This window comes from Scyliorhinus torazame, chromosome 15, assembly GCF_047496885.1.
Source record: "Scyliorhinus torazame isolate Kashiwa2021f chromosome 15, sScyTor2.1, whole genome shotgun sequence".
NCBI classification, from domain to species: domain Eukaryota; kingdom Metazoa; phylum Chordata; class Chondrichthyes; order Carcharhiniformes; family Scyliorhinidae; genus Scyliorhinus; species Scyliorhinus torazame.
In genome coordinates this window covers 201813156-201832357 of record NC_092721.1, presented here as the reverse complement: position 1 = coordinate 201832357, position 19202 = coordinate 201813156, and the positions used below count along the sequence as shown (strand labels likewise).

At 53.1% G+C, this 19202-nt stretch overlaps 1 protein-coding gene across 2 annotated transcripts; it reads left to right on the top strand.

Annotated features, from left to right (window-relative positions):
* Nucleotides 1–402: 402 nt before the first annotated feature.
* Nucleotides 403–18593, top strand: kctd14 (potassium channel tetramerization domain containing 14). Of its 2 annotated transcripts, XM_072477445.1 has the most exons (3): nt 403–533; nt 9414–9599; nt 15675–18593. In XM_072477445.1, the coding sequence occupies exons 1-3, from the start codon at nt 474–476 to the stop codon at nt 16344–16346; spliced, it is 918 nt and encodes a 305-aa protein (XP_072333546.1). In that variant the 5' UTR covers nt 403–473; the 3' UTR covers nt 16347–18593. The 2 variants fall into 2 exon arrangements, with proteins under 2 accessions (XP_072333546.1, XP_072333547.1); XM_072477446.1 differs by lacking the exon at nt 9414–9599.
* The last annotated feature ends 609 nt before the right edge of the window (nt 18594–19202 follow it).

The following is a 19202-nucleotide window of genomic DNA, read 5'->3' as shown; positions in this document are numbered from 1 at the left end:
CCTATCCTCCACCCCCCCCCACGCACCGTCCACACCTATCCTCCACCCCCCCCCACGCACCGACTACACCTATCCTCCACCCCCCCCCCCACGCACCGACCACACCTATCCTCCACCCCCCCACGCACCGACCACTCCTATCTTCCACCCCCCCCCCCCACGCACCGACCACTCCTATCCTCCACCCCCTCAATAAAAACCTGCTCATTCTGGCGACAGCAACATGATTTATAAGCTTCTTTCTCTGTAGGGTTTCCACTCCGTGGCGAACAAGCAGCACATGGGCGCGCACTGTCCCTTTAAATTCCTGTTTGGCTCTGAGGCGGCATTGATTTGAACTGAGTGGCAGGGCTGGCTTGCTGCTCCCCCGCCCTATTCCACCTGACTGTTTACGTAGGAATTCCTTCAGCAGGTGTATCCAGTTCCCGTACCCTCTCTCGCCCAGCGTCTGGACGACAGGCGGACAGACAGGCATGAGTTCCACTGGCTCGAGGGGGACCTCAGTGAAATCCAACGTTGGCAGCCCTCAAAGTGTGAGCTCAAAGCAAAAAGTTATTGTTTAACATTGTAATGGAGAGCTTCTACACTGTCACTTCCTTCTCTCTCTCTCTCCTTATCTCCTCCACTCTCTTTTCTCTCCCTCGTTCCTTCCTGCCTCTCTCCTTCTCTCTCCCTCTCCTATCTCTTTTCTCTCTTCCCCTTTCTCTCCCTTCTTCCTCTCACTCCTCTCCCCCACTCTCTATTTTTCCTTCATCTATTTTTGTTTGCCTTTCTCTCTCTCTCTCTCCATCCTCCTCCTTTTATCTTTAAATGTAACCTTCCCTGTCTTTCTCTCTCTATCTATCAGTTCTTTAAGGATTCACGGGCTTCTCCCTGAAAAGTGTGTGCTAATCCCCGGAGTGGAAACTGTTAGAAGTGGGGGAGGGGCTCGAGGACATGGTGTTTTTGGAGTGGGCGGGGGTGGGTACAAGTTGCTGTTGCTGCTGTTTTGTTAAAATTCCCCAACTCTTTCCGCTTCTCCCTTCCTAAAGCGTTGGCTCCTTGTCTCCACAGCTGTCGTATATCATAAACCAAACTGTCACCCTGCTTCCTATATCCAATTATTCTTCAACCAACTACACTGGCACGGTGGCACAGTGGTTAAGCACTGTCGCCTCACAGCGCCAAGGGTCCCAGGTGCGATTCCGACCTCGGGTCACTGTCTGTGCGGAGTCTGCACATTCTCCTCCCCGTGTGTGCGTGGGTTTCCTCCGGGTGCTCCGGTTTCCTCCCACAAGTCCCGAAAGACGTGCTTGTTAGGTGAATTGGACATTCTGAATTCTCCCTCTGTGTACCCGAACAGGTGCCGGCGACTATGGGCTTTTCCCAGTAACATCATTGCAGTGTTAATGTAACCTACTTGTGACACTAGATTACTGGATCAGTAACGTAATGCTACTTTACCCATATTATCACTGTCACTAACTCCAGTGCGTTCCACTGTCTCTCAACCCTCTTGTATTGTTTAAAGGAATTCACAGTATAGAAACAGACCATTCGGTCCATCTGCTCCATGCTCCATATGAGCCTATCCCAAACTACTTCATCTCCCCCTATCAGCATGTTCTGCCAGCCTGCTCCCCTCGTGTGTTTATCCAGCCTACTTTAAACGTCTTCAATTCTATTCATCTTGAGCATCGCCTCCGGTAGTTTTCCAAATGTTCACCACTAGGGATTTTAAAAAAAGTTTCACCTGAATTCCTTCTTGTATGAGTGAGTAATTTATACTTTTGTCTCTGAACGTTTGAAAAATAAAACACTGTTTTAACCTCCTACGTAAGAAAGAGCCTCCTGCTCACTGATCTTAATCTCTTAATTTAATTTAATCAACTTAATTTAGCCTCTTGAAACTTTCACTTCATGATTTGAAACCTCTGTGAAATTATCTGATGATTTCACTCCTGCTTGACGTCATCTTTGCAAATCTCATTTCCGGCTGTGCATGACTGTGGCCAATATCCTCCGGAGGTAGCTAACCAATTACTTACATCAGCAAAGCCAAGAGAAAGGATGCAGACTGTCCTTCCCCTCTTTATTCTTTGATGGGACGTGAACATAGAACATAGAACATTACAGCGCAGTACAGTCCCTTCAGCCCTCGATGTTGCGCCGACCTGTGAAACCACTCTAAAGCCCATCTACACTATTCCCTTGTCGTCCATTTGTCTAGCCAATGACCATTTGAATGCCCTTAGTGTTGGCGAGTCCACTACTGTTGCAGGCAGGGCATTCCACGCCCTTACTACTCTCTGAGTAAAGAACCTACCTCTGACATCTGTCCTATATCTATCTCCCCTCAACTTATGTCCCCTTGTGCTAGACATCACCATCTGAGGAAAAAGGCTCTCACTGTCCACCCTATCCAATCCTCTGATCATCTTGTATGCCTCAGTTAAGTCACCTCTTCACCTTCTTCTCTCTAACGAAATCAGCCTCAAGTCCATCAGCCTTTCCTCATAAGATCTTCCCTCCATACCAGGCAACATTCTGGTAAATCTCCTCTGCACCCTTTCCAGTGCTTCCACATCCTTCCTATAATGCGGCGACCAGAATTGTACGCAATACTCCAAATGCAGCCGCACCAGAGTTTTGTACAGCTGCAACATGACCTCATGGGGGGTCTCCAGCTGGGCCAGCATTTGTTGCCCATCACTAATTGCCCGTGAACTGGGTGACATGCGGGGCCATTTCAAAGAGTAAACCACATTGCTGTGGGTCTGGAGTCACATGTAGATCAGGCCAGGCCGGGTAAGGACGGCAGATTTCCTTTCCAATACGGGACATTAGTGAATCAAATGGGTTTTTACAACAATTGATCATGACTGTCATTGCTGGGACGAACTTTCAACTCCAGATTCAATGAATTGAACTTCAATTCCAACTTAATAATAATAATGATCTTTATGGTCACAAGTAGGCTTACATTAACACTGCAATGAAGTTACTGTGAAAAGCCCCTAGTCGCCACATTCCGGTGCCTGCTCGGGCACACAGAGGGAGAATTCAGAATGTCCAAATTACCTAACAGGTACGTCAAGATCAAAAAACAAAGAAATGTACAGCACAGGAACAGGCCCTTTGGCCCTCCAAGCCCGTGCCGACCATGCTGCCCGACTAAACTACAATCCTCTACACTTCCTGGGTCCATATCCCTCTATTCCCATCCTATTCGGGATTTGTGGGAGGAAACCGGAGCACCCGGAGGAAACCCACGCACACACGGGGAGAATGTGCAGACTCCGCACAGACAGTGACCCAAGCCGGGAATCGAACTTGGGTCCCTGGCGCTGTGAAACAACAGAGCTAACCACTGTGCTACCGTTCCGCCCATTGTCCCCTCCCTTATTCATACATTCCTCTAACCATTGCGCTATCATCACTCATATTGTCCAAGTATTGCAATGCACATCGGAGTACGTATATATTTTCTATTGGGCGTCGGTAAGTAATGATCAGCCCATCAATGTTTGAACAACAAATAATTGTCATCCGCAATGGAATTTTCAGGTCGTGCCCTGCCCTCATTCTGACTCATTCAGCGAGTATTTCTAGAATGTTAGCACAGTCAATGTGCTGAAGTCTATAAGGACTATCAGCCCTGTTCAATCAGCTCAGATCACTGCCGTGGTTGCCGACTTTGTGTGAAGCTCCTGTTAAACTATATCTGGAGTCACAGCTCTGGGAACCACATCTGGCTCAGTAAGGGTACATTGGCCTTGGAAGAGGCGCAGCTCAGTTTCACCAACACTAAAGTGGCGGAATAATGAGGATTTGTTGCATAGACTGCACTTGTATTCCCTTGTGCATCGGAGATTCAGGGCTGATCTATTTGAGGTGTTTATTTTAAGTGGTTAAATTTATTCTTTCTGGGGATGTGGGAGCCTTTGGCTAAACCAACATTTGTTGCCCATTCCCAATTGACCCCAAGAAGGTGGTGGTGAGCTGCCTGCTTGAACCGCTGCAGTCCATGTGGTGTAGGTACACCCACAGTGCTGTTAGGAAGGGTGTTCCAGGATTTTGACAGTGAAGGAACGGGTGATGTATTTCCCAGTCAGGATGGTGAGTGACTTGGAGGGGAACCTCCAGGCGGTGGGGTTCCCAGGTGTCTGCTGCCCTTGTCCTCCTAGATGGTAAAGCTCAGTGGTTTGGAAGGTGCTGTTGAAGGAGCTTTGGTGAATTATTACAATGCACCTTGTAGGTGGTACACACAGTTGCCATGGATATCAGTAGTGGAGGGATTGAATGTTTGTGGATGGGGTGCCAATCAAGCGGGGCTGCTTTGTCCTGGATGGTGTCGAGCTTCTTGAGTGTTGTTGCAGCCTCACTCATCCAGGCAAGTGGAGAGTCCAAAGATGTGCGGATTAGGTGGATTGGCCATGATAAATTGCCCTTAGTGTCCAAAATTGCCCTTAGTGTTGGGTGGAGGTGTTGACTTTGGGTAGGGTGCTCTTTCCTAGAGCCAGTGCAGACTCAATGGGCCGAATGGCCTCCTTCTGCACTGAAAATTCTATGAGATCCATCACACTCCTGACTTGTGCCTTGTAGATGGTGGACAGGCTTTGGGGGGTGAGGAGGTGAGTTGAGCACTGCGGAATTCCTCTGACCTGCTCTCGTACCAACAGTATTTATGTGACTGGCTCCAGTTCAGTTTCTCGTCAGTGGTCATCCCCAGGATGTTGATGGTGTTTAAGGTGGTTAATTTATGTTGTAAGCGTGGGTAGCACGGTGGCGCAGTGGGTTAGCACTGCAGCCTCACGGCGCCGAGGTCCCAGGTTTGATCCCGGCTCTGGGTCACTGTCCGTGTGGAGTTTGCACATTCTCCCCGTGTTTACATGGGTTTCGTCCCCACAACCCAAAGATGTGCAGGGTAGGTGGATTGGCCACGCTAAATTGCCCCTTAATTGGAACAAATTAATTGGGTACACTAAATTGTTTTTAAAATAAATAAATTATTTTGGAAGCGAAAGGGAATTAAACTATTTCTCCTGTCTGCGGAGGGTGGGTGGGATTGCATCCAGGAAAATTAAAGCCAGCCGACTCTGAGATGATGTCAGGAAATACCATTCACACGAAGTGGAGTGGAAATCTGGGAATTCCCCTCCAAGGCAAAAGGCAGGATCAATAGAAAACTGAGATTGCTAAATCTTTATTATCTTGAAATATAACCAGAAATATGAGTTATGCCTGACAGGACAGAATGAGGCTGGGTGTGATTCTCCGACCTCATTACCCTCACGCTCAAACGTAACGGGGCCGGTGAATAACGGGAGAGGCCAAAAACGAGAACCGCGCCAGGCGCCAAACCGTTTGCGATGCAACCGACCCGCTCCCGTGGGTGAAATCAGGATCTCGCCACTTAAGCCCCATTTCCATACAATTAACGGGAGCCACCCCATATCCAGCGGCCTCCCGTCATTCAGCAGGCCCCCCCCCGGCAAGTGGTCACGTTGGCGCCGATTAGTACTCCTTTTGGAAAACGTGAACCTGGCGGAAGGGCTTCTGCGGGGAGCCGAGGAGTTGAGTAGGCATCTTGCTCACAGGCGAAGAGCCCGGGGGTGCTGGGCTTGCCAGCCCAGTGCTCGGCGGGGGAGAGGGGGACTCTCGGCTGGGGGAATCCTCCATAGGGCTGGCCCGCCATTGGAGGGTGGAGGTGGGGGGGGGGGGGCAACCACTCGGGGCACCACCATGCCAACCCTTGGATCGTGTGTACCCATTCCGGGGGCAACCCTTGTCCCGGCCCATCTGCCCCATCGACCATCCATAACCCCCGCCGACTGCCAAGGCTGAAGGCTACTGCTCACAGGGAATTGTCAATTTTGGTTAAGTGAGCACTTCACACATCCCAAGTGGATTTCTCCTCGGAGTCAGGAGAGGGGGCCACCCGGGATGGGCCTGCGCCGTCGGCTGGGAGACCTGCGGGAGAATGGACATGTGGTCAGTGGGAGGGATGGGTCAGTCAGTAAGACAAGAACAACTCACGTTTGGCAGGTCCTCCGGGTGGGGCCCGGTGGTTCCTCAGCTCTGCGGCGTCCGCCAGCCTCCACGTTGGTGACCGATCTGTCCCCGGGCACGCTCCTCGAAGGTGGTGAGGATCTCCTGCACTCCAGTCTGAACCTTCTCCCGATGGTTGCGGAAGAGCTTTCCCTGAGGAGACACAGAGAGAGCATTGTTAGCCACACGCGTGGTTCACAGCGGTGGAAGGGAGGCGGTGTGAAGGAGGGGTTGGGGGTGTTGAATGGGGAGGGGGTGGAAGAAGAGCTGGGGGGGGGGTTGAAGGGGGGGTGGGGGAGAGGTCTTGGACGGGGGGAGGGGACGTCTATGATGTCTACTCACTCTTGCGGCTCAGTTTAGGCCATTGACCTTCTTTGCGGCCAATCCTCCTGGTCACACTCCCAGAGCTCACAGCAGCCGCCACCTCGTCCCAGGCAGCACTGGCTGTCCTATGGCTCACCCTCTAGCACCTTTGGGGGAACAGCACATCCCTTCTGGCCTCCGCGGCGTCTAGCAGCCTCCCCAGGTCAGCGTCCCTGAATCTTGGAGCCGGTCTCCTGGGTGTCATTGTTGCGAGCTGGCTGGGGTTGGCTGAACAAGTGCAGCCTAAGTGCTGCTCAACCTTGTCAGCGGGGGGAGGCGGGTGAGCGCAGTCCCGGCGAATCAGCTGGCGAGCCTTCATTTGCGTCAAGGTCCCTGTGAGGCCTCGCTAAGTGGACCAGTTAACGTTGAATAGCGTTGCCGGCCTCACTGCGCCGAGCGCCGGGAAGCTCTAGGCAATTCCTGCTCGCTACAACACTTAGAAGTCTTTCTGGAGAATCGCGCCCACTGTGTCTCTTTTCTTTGGAAAATTCAGGACCCAGAAAAATTCTGAAAGGTTGTGGTCGAGTAAACACAAAGAGAGTGATCCCAAATTCAAGGGCATCAACATACAAAATCAAATCGGCAATTCAAGAAAAGCCTCTTTTCCCGGGAATGACGAGGATATGGAACTAGCAGAGGGAATGGTTGAGGTGAATGGTATGGACGTATTTAAGGGGAAATTGGATACACACGTAAGGGAGGCAGGAATAGAAGGATGTAAGTGGGATCAGGAGGTTCGAAAGGAGCGTGAATACTGGCGTGGCTTTGTTCTGTCAAATGTCCTCTTTCTGTGCTGTGTACCGTCTGTGCAAAGTTAAATGGAATTCTTACATCGATGATTTGGAGTTGGGGACCAAGGGCAATGTGTCCAAGTTTGCAGACGACACTAAGATGAGTGGTAAAGCAAAAAGTGCAGAGGATACCGGATGTCTGCAGAGGGATTTGGATAGGCTAAGTGAATGGGCTAGGGTCTGGCAGATGGAATACAATGTTGACAAATGTGAGGTTATCCATTTTGGTAGGAATAACAGCAAAAGGGATCGTTATTTAAATGATAAAATATTAAAACATGCTGCTGTGCAGAGAGACCTGGGTGTGCTCGTGCATGAGTCGCAAAAAGTTGGTTTGCAGGTGCAACAGGTGATTAAGAAGGCAAATGGAATATTGTCCTTCATTGCTAGAGGGATGGAGTTTAAGACTAGGGAGGTTATGCTGCAATTGTATAAGGTGTTAGTGAGGCCACACCTGGAGTATTGTGTTCAGTTTTGGTCTCCTTACCTGAGAAAGGATATACTGGCACTGGAGGGTGTGCAGAGGAGCTGAAGGGGTTGGATTACGAGGAGAGGTTGAATAGACTGGGACTGTACTCGTTGGAATTTAGAAGGATGAGGGGGGATCTTATAGAATCGTATAAAATTATGGAGGGAATAGATAGGATAGATGCGGGCAGGTTGTTTCCACTGGCGGGTGAAAGCAGAACTAGGGGGCATAGCCTCAAAATAAGGGGAAGTAGATTTAGGACTGAGCTTAGGAGGAACTTCTTCACCCAAAGGGTTGTGAATCTATGGAATTCCTTGCCCAGTGAAGCAGTTGAGGCTCCTTCATTAAATGTTTTTAAGGTAAAGATAGATAGATTTTTGAAGAATAAAGGGATTAAGGGTTATGGTGTTTGGGCTGGAAAGTGGAGCTGAGTCCACAAAAGATCAGCTATGATCTCATTGAATGGTGGAGCAGGCTCGAGGGGCCAGATGGCCTATTCCTGCTCCTAGTTCTTATGTTCTTATGTTTATGTTCTAAAATCATTGAATCATAGAATTTACAATGCAGAAGGAGGTCATTCGGCCCATCGAGTCTGCACCAGCCCTTGGAAGCAGCACTCTACTTAAGCCCACGCCTCCACCCTCTCCTCGTAACCCAGTAACCCCATCTAACCTTTTTGGACACCTAGGGGCAATTTATCACGGCTAATCCACATCACCTGTACATCTTTGGACTGTGGGAGGAAACCGGAGCACCCGGAGGAAACCCACGCACACACGGGGAGAATGTGCAGACTCTGTGCAGACAGTGACCCAAGCCGGAATCGAACCTGGATCCCTGGAGCTGTGGGGCAGCAGTGCTAACCACTGTGCTACCGTGCCTCCAGGGCACAATTCAAGTAAAGAACCTCTAGGGCGCGATCCTCCGGAAAGATTTCGAAGTGTGGTAACAAGCAGGAGACCGGGAACGCTATTCAACGTAAATTGGTCTACTTAACGATTTCCTCATGCGGAGTTCTCGACACAAATGAAGGCTCGCCAGCTGATTCTCCGGGACCGCGCTTGCCAACCTTCCCCTCCCCCCTCCACTAACAAGGTCGAGCAGCACTGTCACAGCCAGTCCCACTCAGCTCGCTGCCATGGCGCCGAGACAAGAGGGCCCCACGATTCGGGGACGCTCCTCAATGTGGTGGAGGCCGGGAGAGATGTCCTGTCCCCCCGAGGGTCCCGGAGGTGAGCCACAGGGCAACCAGTGCCGCCTGGGACAAAGTGGCGGCGGCCGTGAGCTCGGGGATTGTGACCAGGAGGACCGGCCGCCAGTGTCGCAAGGAGGTCAACGACCTGCACCGGGGCAGCACGGGTGAGTTGACACCAACCCCTCCCCACACGGGCGTCCATGCCCCAATCCTCTGTGTAGAAGCCAATCCCCCTTCATACATTGCAACCCTTCCTTCATGTAGACCCCCATCACCAGGAACCACGTGCGTGGCTAATGCCCTCTCTGGGGCTCCGCAGGAGAAGCTCTCCCACAATCACCGGGAGACGACATGGTGGAGGGGTACCGGACATACAGAGGCTCACCACCTTCGAGGAATGGGCCCGTAAGGTGATGGCGGTGAGGTCAGCAATGCGGAGGTTGGGGCAGAGGCTGCAGAACTGAGGATCCACCGGACCCCACCCAGAGGACCTGTCACATGTGAGATGTTGTTGCCTTACTGACTGACCCATCCTTCCACTGACCACATGTCCATTCTCCCGCAGGTCCTCGAGCCAACGGCGCCGGCCCAACCAGGGTGGGCCTCTCCCCTGCTTCCCACAAGACCACCTTGGATGAGAGCTTCAAGGATGCCACGATCACCGCGTCACAGCTGTCATTCCCACCCTCCACCAACGCAGAGACACGCATCTCGGCGGAAGTCGTTTGTCCATCTTCTGGGGCACGATCTGGTGAGCTCCACGCAGCTGCTGATGTATATCAGGTGGAGACAGGAACCCCCAGCAGTATACCCGGAGCTGATGGAGACATTACGGAGCGACGGTGACATTCAGAGGGAGATATCAGCAACACTCCAGCATGTGGGCAGCACGGTAGCTCAGTGGTTAGCACAGTTGCTTCACAGCTCCAGGGTCCCAGGTTCGATTCCGACCTCGGGTCACTGTCTGTGCGGAGTCTGCACGTTCTCCCCGTGTCTGCGTGGGTTTCCTCCGGGTGCTCCGGTTTCCTCCCACAGTCCAGAGATGTGCAGGTTAGGTGGATTGGCCATGATAAATTACCCTTAGTGTCCAAAAAAGATTAAGTTGAGTTACGGGGATAAAGGGGATAGGGTGCAGGTGTGGGGCTTAAGTAGGGTGCTCTTTCCAAGGGTCGGTGCTGACTCGATGGGCTGAATGGCCTCCTTCTGCACTGTAAATTCTATGAATGTCCATAGACAATTGGAGGAGTCCCGGGGCTACGGGCAGAGGAGATGTCGCAGGCAATGCGTGTCACCGAGGCCAACACTGCTAGGGTGGCAACCGAAGTGGAGACACTGGTGCACGACATTGGCACCATGAGTGAAGGTGTCCAAGGCGTGGCACAGTTGGTAACGGCCATGGCTGAGGGTCTCGGCAGAATGTCTGCCTCGCCGGGGGATGTCACCCAGTACCAGGCTGACCTCGATGGGGTCCTGCAGAACATGTCCCGCTCTCAGGTCGGCATTGCCGAGGCGCTGCAGAGCATGGCCCAATCACTGAGAAGCATCGCTCAGGGCGTCGACACGATGGTGGAGAGCCAGATGACACGGGGCAGCCGAAGTTCGAACCAGCTGCCCTTCCATTCCAAGGTGAAACCCGGGGTCCTATGGGCACCGAGCGGGAGGAGAGGGCACTGGGTGCCAACCGGGACCCGTCCCATGGAGTGGGTTTGGTGGCCACCAGCTCCCCCGTCTCGAGGCAGTGGCATAGTGGTATAGTCACTGGACTAGCAATCCAGAGACCAGAGTACTGCTCTGGGGTCCCGGGTTTAAATTCCGCCAGTGCAAATGGTGAAATTTGAATTCAATAAACATCTAGTGTTAAAAGAATAATAATGACCATGAAACGATTGCCGATTGTCTTAAAAACGTATCTAGTTCACTAATGTCTTTTACATAGAACACACAGTGCAGAAGGAGGCCATTCGGCCCATCGAGTCTGCACCGACCCACTTAAGCCCTCACTTCCACCCTTTCCCCATAACCCAATAACCCCTCCTAACCTTTTTGGACACTAAGGGCAATTTATCATGGCCAATCCACCTAACCTGCACATCTTTGGACTGTGGGAGGAAACCGGAGCACCCGGAGGAAACCCACGCACACACGGGGAGAACGTGCAGACTCCGCACAGACAGTGACCCAGCGGGGAATCGAACCTGGGACCCTGGAGCTGTGAAGCCATAGTGCTAGCCACACGTGCTACCGTGCTGCCCACGGTACCACACCTTAGGGAAGGAAATACTAAGGGAAGAAAATCTGCCGTCCCAACTTGGTCTGGCCTACACGTGACTCCAGACCCACAGCAGTGTGCCTCTCAAGGGCAATTAGGGATGGGCATTAAATGCTGGACCAGCCAGCGACCCCACGCCCCATGAACAAATAGAAAAAACAGTCAGCGGACGGGACAGGGTGGCAAGGCTGTGCATGTACCATGGACAAGTGCGCCGGGACCGCCGGACCCAGAGCCCCCAGAGGATGCCCACCAGGGGCATCAGAGGCCACGGGATGAGGGAAGCTGCTGCTTCCCCCTCTGATGTGCATCCTGAGGATACACCTAGACGTAGCAGTAGAGCACGGATGGTTCAGCACGTTGAGGGTCACTGAGGGCACCGGGTGAGGGGGGAGACGGTATGGGGGCTAGGTAGGGAGCGAGGAAGGTGAGGGGGTGGTGCAGAGAGTGGGTCAGCACCATCGGGAGAGTGGGGAATTGTTGGACACTTGTGACACATTAAAAACTCTGAACCGCAAGCAGTATGACGCCTCTTGTCACTTTCATCCACAATGTAGACTGACCTCCGGGCTGTGGGCCCACCTCTCCAGGCAGCTCCCCCTCCTTGGGCAAACCACGTGCAAGTGCTGGGTGCAAGCGAGCACTCAGCAGACAGGCAGGGGTCAGACTGGCATAGATTGAGGAGCGCTGGAGGTCAGCTGTCTGCGGGCTATCAACACGCCCTCCTGCCCTCGACAATGACCCGCTGACGGTGCTGACACAGTCCCAGCCGCCTGGAGTGACGGGAAATGGGGGGGGGGGGATTGAGTAAGGTATCGATGATGGACCAGGCCACGTCCTATGTGAAGCGGGCGAGGATGAGGGCCTCCCTGACTCTCCGGGCTTGCCGGACCCTCACCGCTGCCACCTGTCCTGCAGCCTCCGACTGATCCTCCGGTTCCTCACCCCGCCTCATCATCCTTCTCTCTCCCCCCCCCCCCCCGGAGATGGGCACATGTTCCTCATCCCCAACCTCCAGCACGTTGCCCAGCTGCTGTGCCAGGTTGTGGAGGACACAGCAGACCAGCACAAAGCGGGCGTCCCTCCAGGCGGTGTACTGCAGGGCACCACTGGAGCGGTCGAGGCATCGGAGCGGCATTTTGAGGAGCCCGATGCTCCGCTCAATGACAGCCCGGGTGGCCATATGGGCCTCGTTGTACCGGGTGTACGCTTCGCTCTCCGGCCTCCGTACTGGAGTCATTATCCAGGTCCTCAGCGGGTACCCCTTATCCCCCAGAGCCAGCCACTCATCCTCGGGTGCTCCTCGAAGAGGCCAGGGACGTAGGTGTCGCGAACACTTCCCGGGAAGCGTGCACACACGTGCATGATCTTCATGTGGTCGTCACACATGAATCGAATGTTCAGGGCATGGAACCCCTTCCTGGTAACGTAGGGCACTCTCAGATGGCCCAGTGAGCACAAGGCGTGCAGTCTATCAGCCCCTGGACTGGGAGCATTCCGGCGATGCCGAGGAATCCTGCTGCCCGGGCATCCTGTCGGACATGGTTCATGTCAAATTTGATGTAATTGTCCGCGTGGGCAAACAGGGCATCCGGGACCTGTCGGATGCTCCTGTGGGCTGTGGCCTGCGAGATGCCGCACAGCTCCCCACTCGAGCCCTGGAGTGATCCCAAGGGGTAAAAAGACAGGGCTGCAGTGACATTGACGGCCACTGGGAGCGGTGTCCTCCTCGTCCACGTGGCGCCAAGTCCGCAAGGACATACACAGGTCTCTCACCGTCTACTTGTTGAAGCGGAGCCTCCTGTGGCATGCGCTAACCGTCATTTGTTCAAAGGATGTCTGTATACGCTGGACCGTCGCGGGTCTCCCCTTCTGGGCCCGTCCCTGGCCTGATGGGCGGCCGGGTCCTCAGCGTGTGGGGCGGGGTCCGGCACGTGGGCTGCCGCCACGAGCATCTGCAGATACTGCTGCTGCCGCCGTCTCTGGCGTCTGGCCGCCCGGCCTAGCAGCAGCACCACTCGGGCCTGTCCTGCATGGTCCAAAATCCCTGCCATAGCGTTCAATATCTGTAATGCATTGGGTGAGGGTGTTAGACTGACAAACAGCAGTGGCTCACACCTGGGGACACTCCATTGCCCCATTGATATCCCCACCCCCCAACTCCTAGAACGTCCTGCCCATGCATTCCCGGCCGCAGCGGTCCCCCCTCAATGGGGCCCAGCGCCCCGGGCTCTTTGCCTGTGAGCAAAGATGGCTACTCCCCTCCTCGGCTCCCCGCAGAAGCCCTTCCGCCAGGTTCACGTTTTTCAAATGGAGTACTAATCGGAGCCAGCGTGAGCACTCGCTGGGGAGGCCGCTGAATGACGGGAGGCCGCTGGATATGGGGTGGCTCCCATTAATTGTATGGAAATGGGGCTCAAGTGGTGATAATTGGTATCTCGACTCGCTACAGCGAGATCCCGATTTCACCTACGGGAGCGGGACGGTTGCATCGCAACCTGTTTGGTGCCTGGCACAGATCTCATTTTCTGCCTCTCCCGCTATTCGCTAGAGGGTTTGGAGAGGGTTTCTCTCCAGCTTTTTGGGTGAGGTCCACACCACAATCCAACTACACTTGGGGACGCAATTTAACGGGGAAAGAACTGTCCCGTGTTGGGCGTGTTTAGTGGGTGTTTCTCGGCGCCTGCAGGGTTGACAATGACCGCACTATCAAACAGAACTCTGGCTTTTTTATGGCCTCGGTCAGGGACGTCCATCGAGGCCGCACTTCCCTCCAATTCCTGCACTGACCACCTCAGCTCATCAGTACACGGAGAGATTCGGGCACCATTTTTAATTGCTGCTCCGATCTCTCAACTGCGGCCTCTGCCCCCAGCCAACCCCCCCCCCCCCCCACATGTCCCAATTTACTTATAAGGGGGTCCTCGATCCCCCCTTGATCCCCCCCTCATCCTACCTAATAAGGGCAGGGCAACTCCAGTGAGACTGCGTCCGGGATCAGGACGCCATTTTGAAAAGGTGTCCCAATCTCTGAGCTTGAGGGTCCCTCACAACCCCAGCCCACGGGCAATGTCAACCCTCCCCACACATGGGCATTACCTCACAACCTCCTGTCCCAATGTGAGGACACCTCACTACAGGGTTGCTGAAGAGCCCCCCCTTTCAGGCCTCCCCACCCTTCACCCCCCCAACCTTTGAGGCCCTTCACACGTCCCCTCAAGCCACCTTTCCTGGGCATGGCCCCCCCCCTCCAGACCAGACCCGTGGCAATGCCATGTTGGCACCCAGGCCCCCTGGCAGTTACACCTGGGCACCCTAGAAGTACCCCTGTCTTCCTGGAAGTGCCAGGGTAGCAGTGCCAAGGTGCCTGATTGCCAGAGGGAGAGCTAGAGGCCACCCTGCCCAGCCCCCGACCACCCGGGGGTCTCCAATGGCCTGGGCAACCCCCCAGGTGCCTTTACACCTGGTCCACATTTGTGTGGATCAGTCCTAAATGGCGCCTGGTCCAGGCCTCAATGGGGAGGCCGTTAGTTCCCGGCGCCTGAAGAGTCCGCGCCGACATATTTTAATGAGCCTAATGGCTCATTTGAATATGCTGATCTGCTTCTCGACCAGTGAGGGCGAGATCGAGACCGCGACGTCCCGCGAGGTTCCTGCGACATGTCTCCAGCGTCGCGAATGGCACGGGAGGCCTCTCCCGAGATTCAATGGCCTCGTCATGTCACAAGTCGGGTGCGACAAGGCCGCTAAATCACGCCCCTAGTCATAAAACTCTTCCCTCAAGCTGTTCAATCCTTCTTTATGGGTCTAATCTCACAGATTGTGGGTCTGTGTGTTTTAATTTATTCAGTCACATGATGCGGGCGTCGCTGGTCTGGGCCGGCATTTATTGCCCATCCCTAATTGCCCTTGAACTGAGTGGTCTGATCGGCTGTTTCAGCGGGCAGTTAAGAATCAGCCACATTGCTGTGGGTCTGGAGTCACATGTAGGCCAGACCGGGTAAGGGCGGAAGATTTCCTCCCCTAAAGGACATTAGTGAACCTGATGGGTTTTTCCGACAATCGACATGGGTTTCATGGTCATCGTTAGACTTTTAATTGCAGATTTTTATTGGATTCCAATTTCACCATCTGCCGGTTTGGGATTCGAACCCGGGTCCCCAGAGCATTACCCTGGGTCTCTGGATTTCTAGTCCAATGACAATGTCACTATGCCACCTCCCTTGTCTGTGGTGCGCACGTCTGCGTCGCCTGCGTGTCTGTCTGCGTGTGCGCAGATGTGTGAGCACCACTTTGTGTCCACATATAAATGACAATTGATTCCAGTATAAGTCATGTTCACCCATGGTTAATTATCTTGTTGACTCTCAGTGTCTGCGTTCATGTTCACACTTGAAGAATGGCTACTTGGGTGAGATGAAGACATTCATCACCCAGGATGAATGAAGAGTGAACATTTGGGATGGGGGGGTTGGCTGGGAACTGGGGCAGTGGGGTTCCAGGCAGAGGGGGGGGGGGGGTGAAGAGCTCTCAATTCATTTTGTTTTGTTTCTCTAGGCCTCGCTGGCTATCAGCCTGAACGTCGGGGGTCACATTTACTCCACCTTGTTGGGAACCCTGCTGAAGTATCCAGGGTCCAAGCTGGCTGAGATGTTCAACAGTCCGTCCCGACCCACGTTGGATCTGGAAGGAAGGTACTTCATTGACCGGGATGGGACCCACTTCAAGCACGTGCTGGGGTTCCTCCGGGGCCACGAGCCACCCCCCAGCCTCGCCGAGGAGGTCTACCAGGAGGCTATGTACTACGGCATCGAGCCCTTGGCCAAGCTGCTGGAAGATTCGCCCAAGCTCTTTGGTGAGCTGGTGGGGCGGAGGCAGTTCCTGGCCAGGGTACCAAATTACCAGGAGAACATTGAGGTGATGGTGCGGGTGGCCAGAGCAGAGGCTGTGGCCTCCCGCCAGTCCACTGTGATCGTGTGCGTGGTCAGAAATGAGGAGGACGCTGCCAGGTGCCATGAGGTGGTGAATGGCCTGGACACTGACAAGGAGTCGGTGGTGAAGTTTGGACCCTGGAGAGCGTCACCGTCCATCTCTGACCTGCTGTATTGTATCAAACTGGACATCGAACGGAAAGGGTACAGCACCTCCTACCGAGCGCACGAGATTGGCAAAAGCTTCCTCACCCGACCTTGTGAATTCCTCTACAAATTTACCTTTACGTGGTGGTAAAATGTAATGCACGCGTCATTGTTCCTCACAACAACTAGCGTGGCATCCGGGGGACATTTGGAGCATCGTGCGTGCATTCTGCTGGGAACCAGTGGAATTTGTGTGAAGCGAGGGTGTTGCACTTTAGCCAGATGAGGATGAGAGAGCGATGCGCCACAGGAGGAGTCCATTCAGCCCATCAGGCCTGTGACTGCTCTTTCCAATTAATTCCACTCCCCACTCTATCCTCATAGCCCTGAAAATGTCTCCTTTGTAAATATTTATCAAATTACCTCTTAAAAGTTACTGCTCAATCTGCTTCCAGTGCCCTGATAGGGAACGCGTTCCAGAACTCAACAGATCTACAAAAAATCTTCTCATCTCTCCCTTTGGTGTTTTCTTACAATCAACTTTAATGTGTGTCCTCTGCTTGCATGTGCCTCCCAATGAATTATATCCCATACCCACCAGCGACAGACTAACAGATACCTCTTCTTTAATTGCGATGTTGTTGGACTGTCGAATGGGCCGTGTTTTCCTTTAATCTCATGATTCAGTGAAAAGAAACTTCAAACAAAGTATTGCAGAGGGACAGGGCTTAGCACGGTGGCGCAGTGGGTTAGCACTGCTGCCTCAGGGCGCCGAGGTCCCAGGTTCGATCCCGGCTCTGGGTCACTGTCCGTGTGGAGTTTGCACATTCTCCCCGTGTCTGCGTGGGTTTTACCCCCACAACCCAAAGATGTGCAGGGTAGGTGGATTGGCCGCGCTAAATTGCCCCTTCATTGGAAAACTGTTGAAACTTTTTAAAAAGTTTGGCAGAGGGACAAAGGCACCTCAGAGCAAGGGAGGCATTCGGCCCATCAACCAACTCACAGAAAACCTACAGTGCAGAAGGAGGCCATTCGGCCCATCGACTCTGCACCGGCCCTTGGACAAAGCACACTACTTTAGCCCACACCTCCAACCTATCCCCTTAACCCAGGTAACCCCACCAAACCATTTGGACACCAAGGGGCTATGAATAGCAGCATTCTCTCTCATTGGACTCTCCTGACATGTGGGCACCTTTACAGGCAACCTCCACCTGATGTCACCCTAAAGCACTTTTGCACCTTTTTAAATAATATATTTACCCATTAGCTTCATACACCTTGACTAGGCCATGTGACAGCAGAGATGGAAGGTTGAAATCCATCTGGAGACGATCTTCTCGTGATGGGACCGCGAGTTGGTGGTAAGGGACGAATGCACACTTGGGGTGGGGTGGGGGGGTTGAAATTGATGCTATTCGGTGGATTGGCCGATCGTTATTAAAGTCAGCAGAAATGGAAATTGGGTGGGATGCGATCGGAGCTGCAGCTTCGCTATGGGCCAACGGTTTCTGCACATGCCCCAGGATTGGTTTCAGTCCGAATCCAACTTGACTCCCTCAATTTGCGAGGTTCTCATTGTCACGAGGTACAGGCCTCAAACTGGGCCTGGCCTCCTCGCAGCTGGAACCGGCTGGCTTCCGGCACATTCCGCTGCTCAGTCGGCCCTCCCCACCTCAAACCCCCCCCCCCCAGCAATCGAGGCCGCCTGACCCCGCGAGCTGCCTCTGAACGAAAGGTTGTTTTATTTATAGAACAAAGAACAAAGAAAAGTACAGCACAGGAACAGGCCCTTCGGCCCTCCAAGCCCGTGCCGACCATGCTGCCCAACTAAACTACAATCTTCTACACTTCCTGGGTCCGTATCCCGCTATTCCCATCCTATTCATGTATTTGTCAAGATGCCCCTTAAATGTCACTATCGTCCCTGCTTCCACCACCTCCCCCGGCAGCGGGTTCCAGGCACCCACTACCCTCTGTGTACAAAACTTGCCTCGTACATCTACTCTAAACCTTGCCCCTCGCACCTTAAACCTATGCCCCCTAGTAATTGACCTCTCTACCCTGGGAAAAAGCCTCTGACTATCCACTCTGTCTGACCCTCATAATTTTGTAGACCTCTATCAGGTCGCCCGTCAACCTCCGTCGTTCCAGTGAGAACAAACCGAGTTTATTCAACCGCTCCTCATAGCTAATGTCCTCCATACCAGGCAACATCCTGGTAAATCTCTTCTGCACCCTAAGATGTACATATGAGTGAAACTCCTTGCCGTGATACATTTTCTAATTGCAGTTGGGTGTGGTGCAAACTGCACGGATGGTCTGTAATTGAGGAATCGAATTGGGAAATCTGCAGGGCGTCTGTCGTTAATTCTATTAAAGAATGATCATTGATCAATCCTGTGTAATTTTCTTGACGTTTTGCCGCATACACTGACACCCCAAAGCTCGGTCAGAACGGAGTTTATTGAGTCATTTCCCCCTGCGAATCACACCTGGGGATGGCACTATCGTAGGTAACTGTGATTGACTTGGGCACAATTGTTTAACGATTCTCCACTCACTGCATCCTGTTGGATAAATGATCCCGATTTTATCTAAGGGATTCTCAAATCGGTTCTCGGTCGTGAGTTCTGTTTGCTGTAGTTCACAGGGACTTTGTTTAAATAGACTCTGTTTATCGTTTGATTATAAATAGACTCTGTTCGTTGAGTTCCCTGCCTTAAGCCCTGTCTTACCTCCAACTCCTCGGCTGACACAATGGTGTCAACAATTCACTCGTAATTTAATTTTGCAATTCCTTGAGAGACTTGGGCGAAGAGTGACTGTGATAGCAGATGACAGCACTGAAGTTGAACCCATTATGGAAGCAAATCGCAGGCACAGGGATGGGAGTTGCTCTGGAGAGAAAGAATTGGGAACAGAGAACATGGGAACATATTTTGACGCAAACAATGTTCGTGTCTGTACCAAATTCACCCCTGCACAAATATAAATCACACGGGTT

Excerpts from the sequence above, each read along its gene's own strand:
- kctd14 (XM_072477445.1), top strand. The coding sequence starts at position 474 with ATGAGTTCCACTGGCTCGAGGGGGACCTCAGTGAAATCCAACGTTGGC. Across the intron at positions 534-9,413 it reads ACGTTGGCAGCCCTCAAAGT|GTCCTCGAGCCAACGGCGCC; the intron begins GTGAGCTCAAAG and ends ATTCTCCCGCAG. Across the intron at positions 9,600-15,674 it reads ATCTTCTGGGGCACGATCTG|GCCTCGCTGGCTATCAGCCT; the intron begins GTGAGCTCCACG and ends TTGTTTCTCTAG.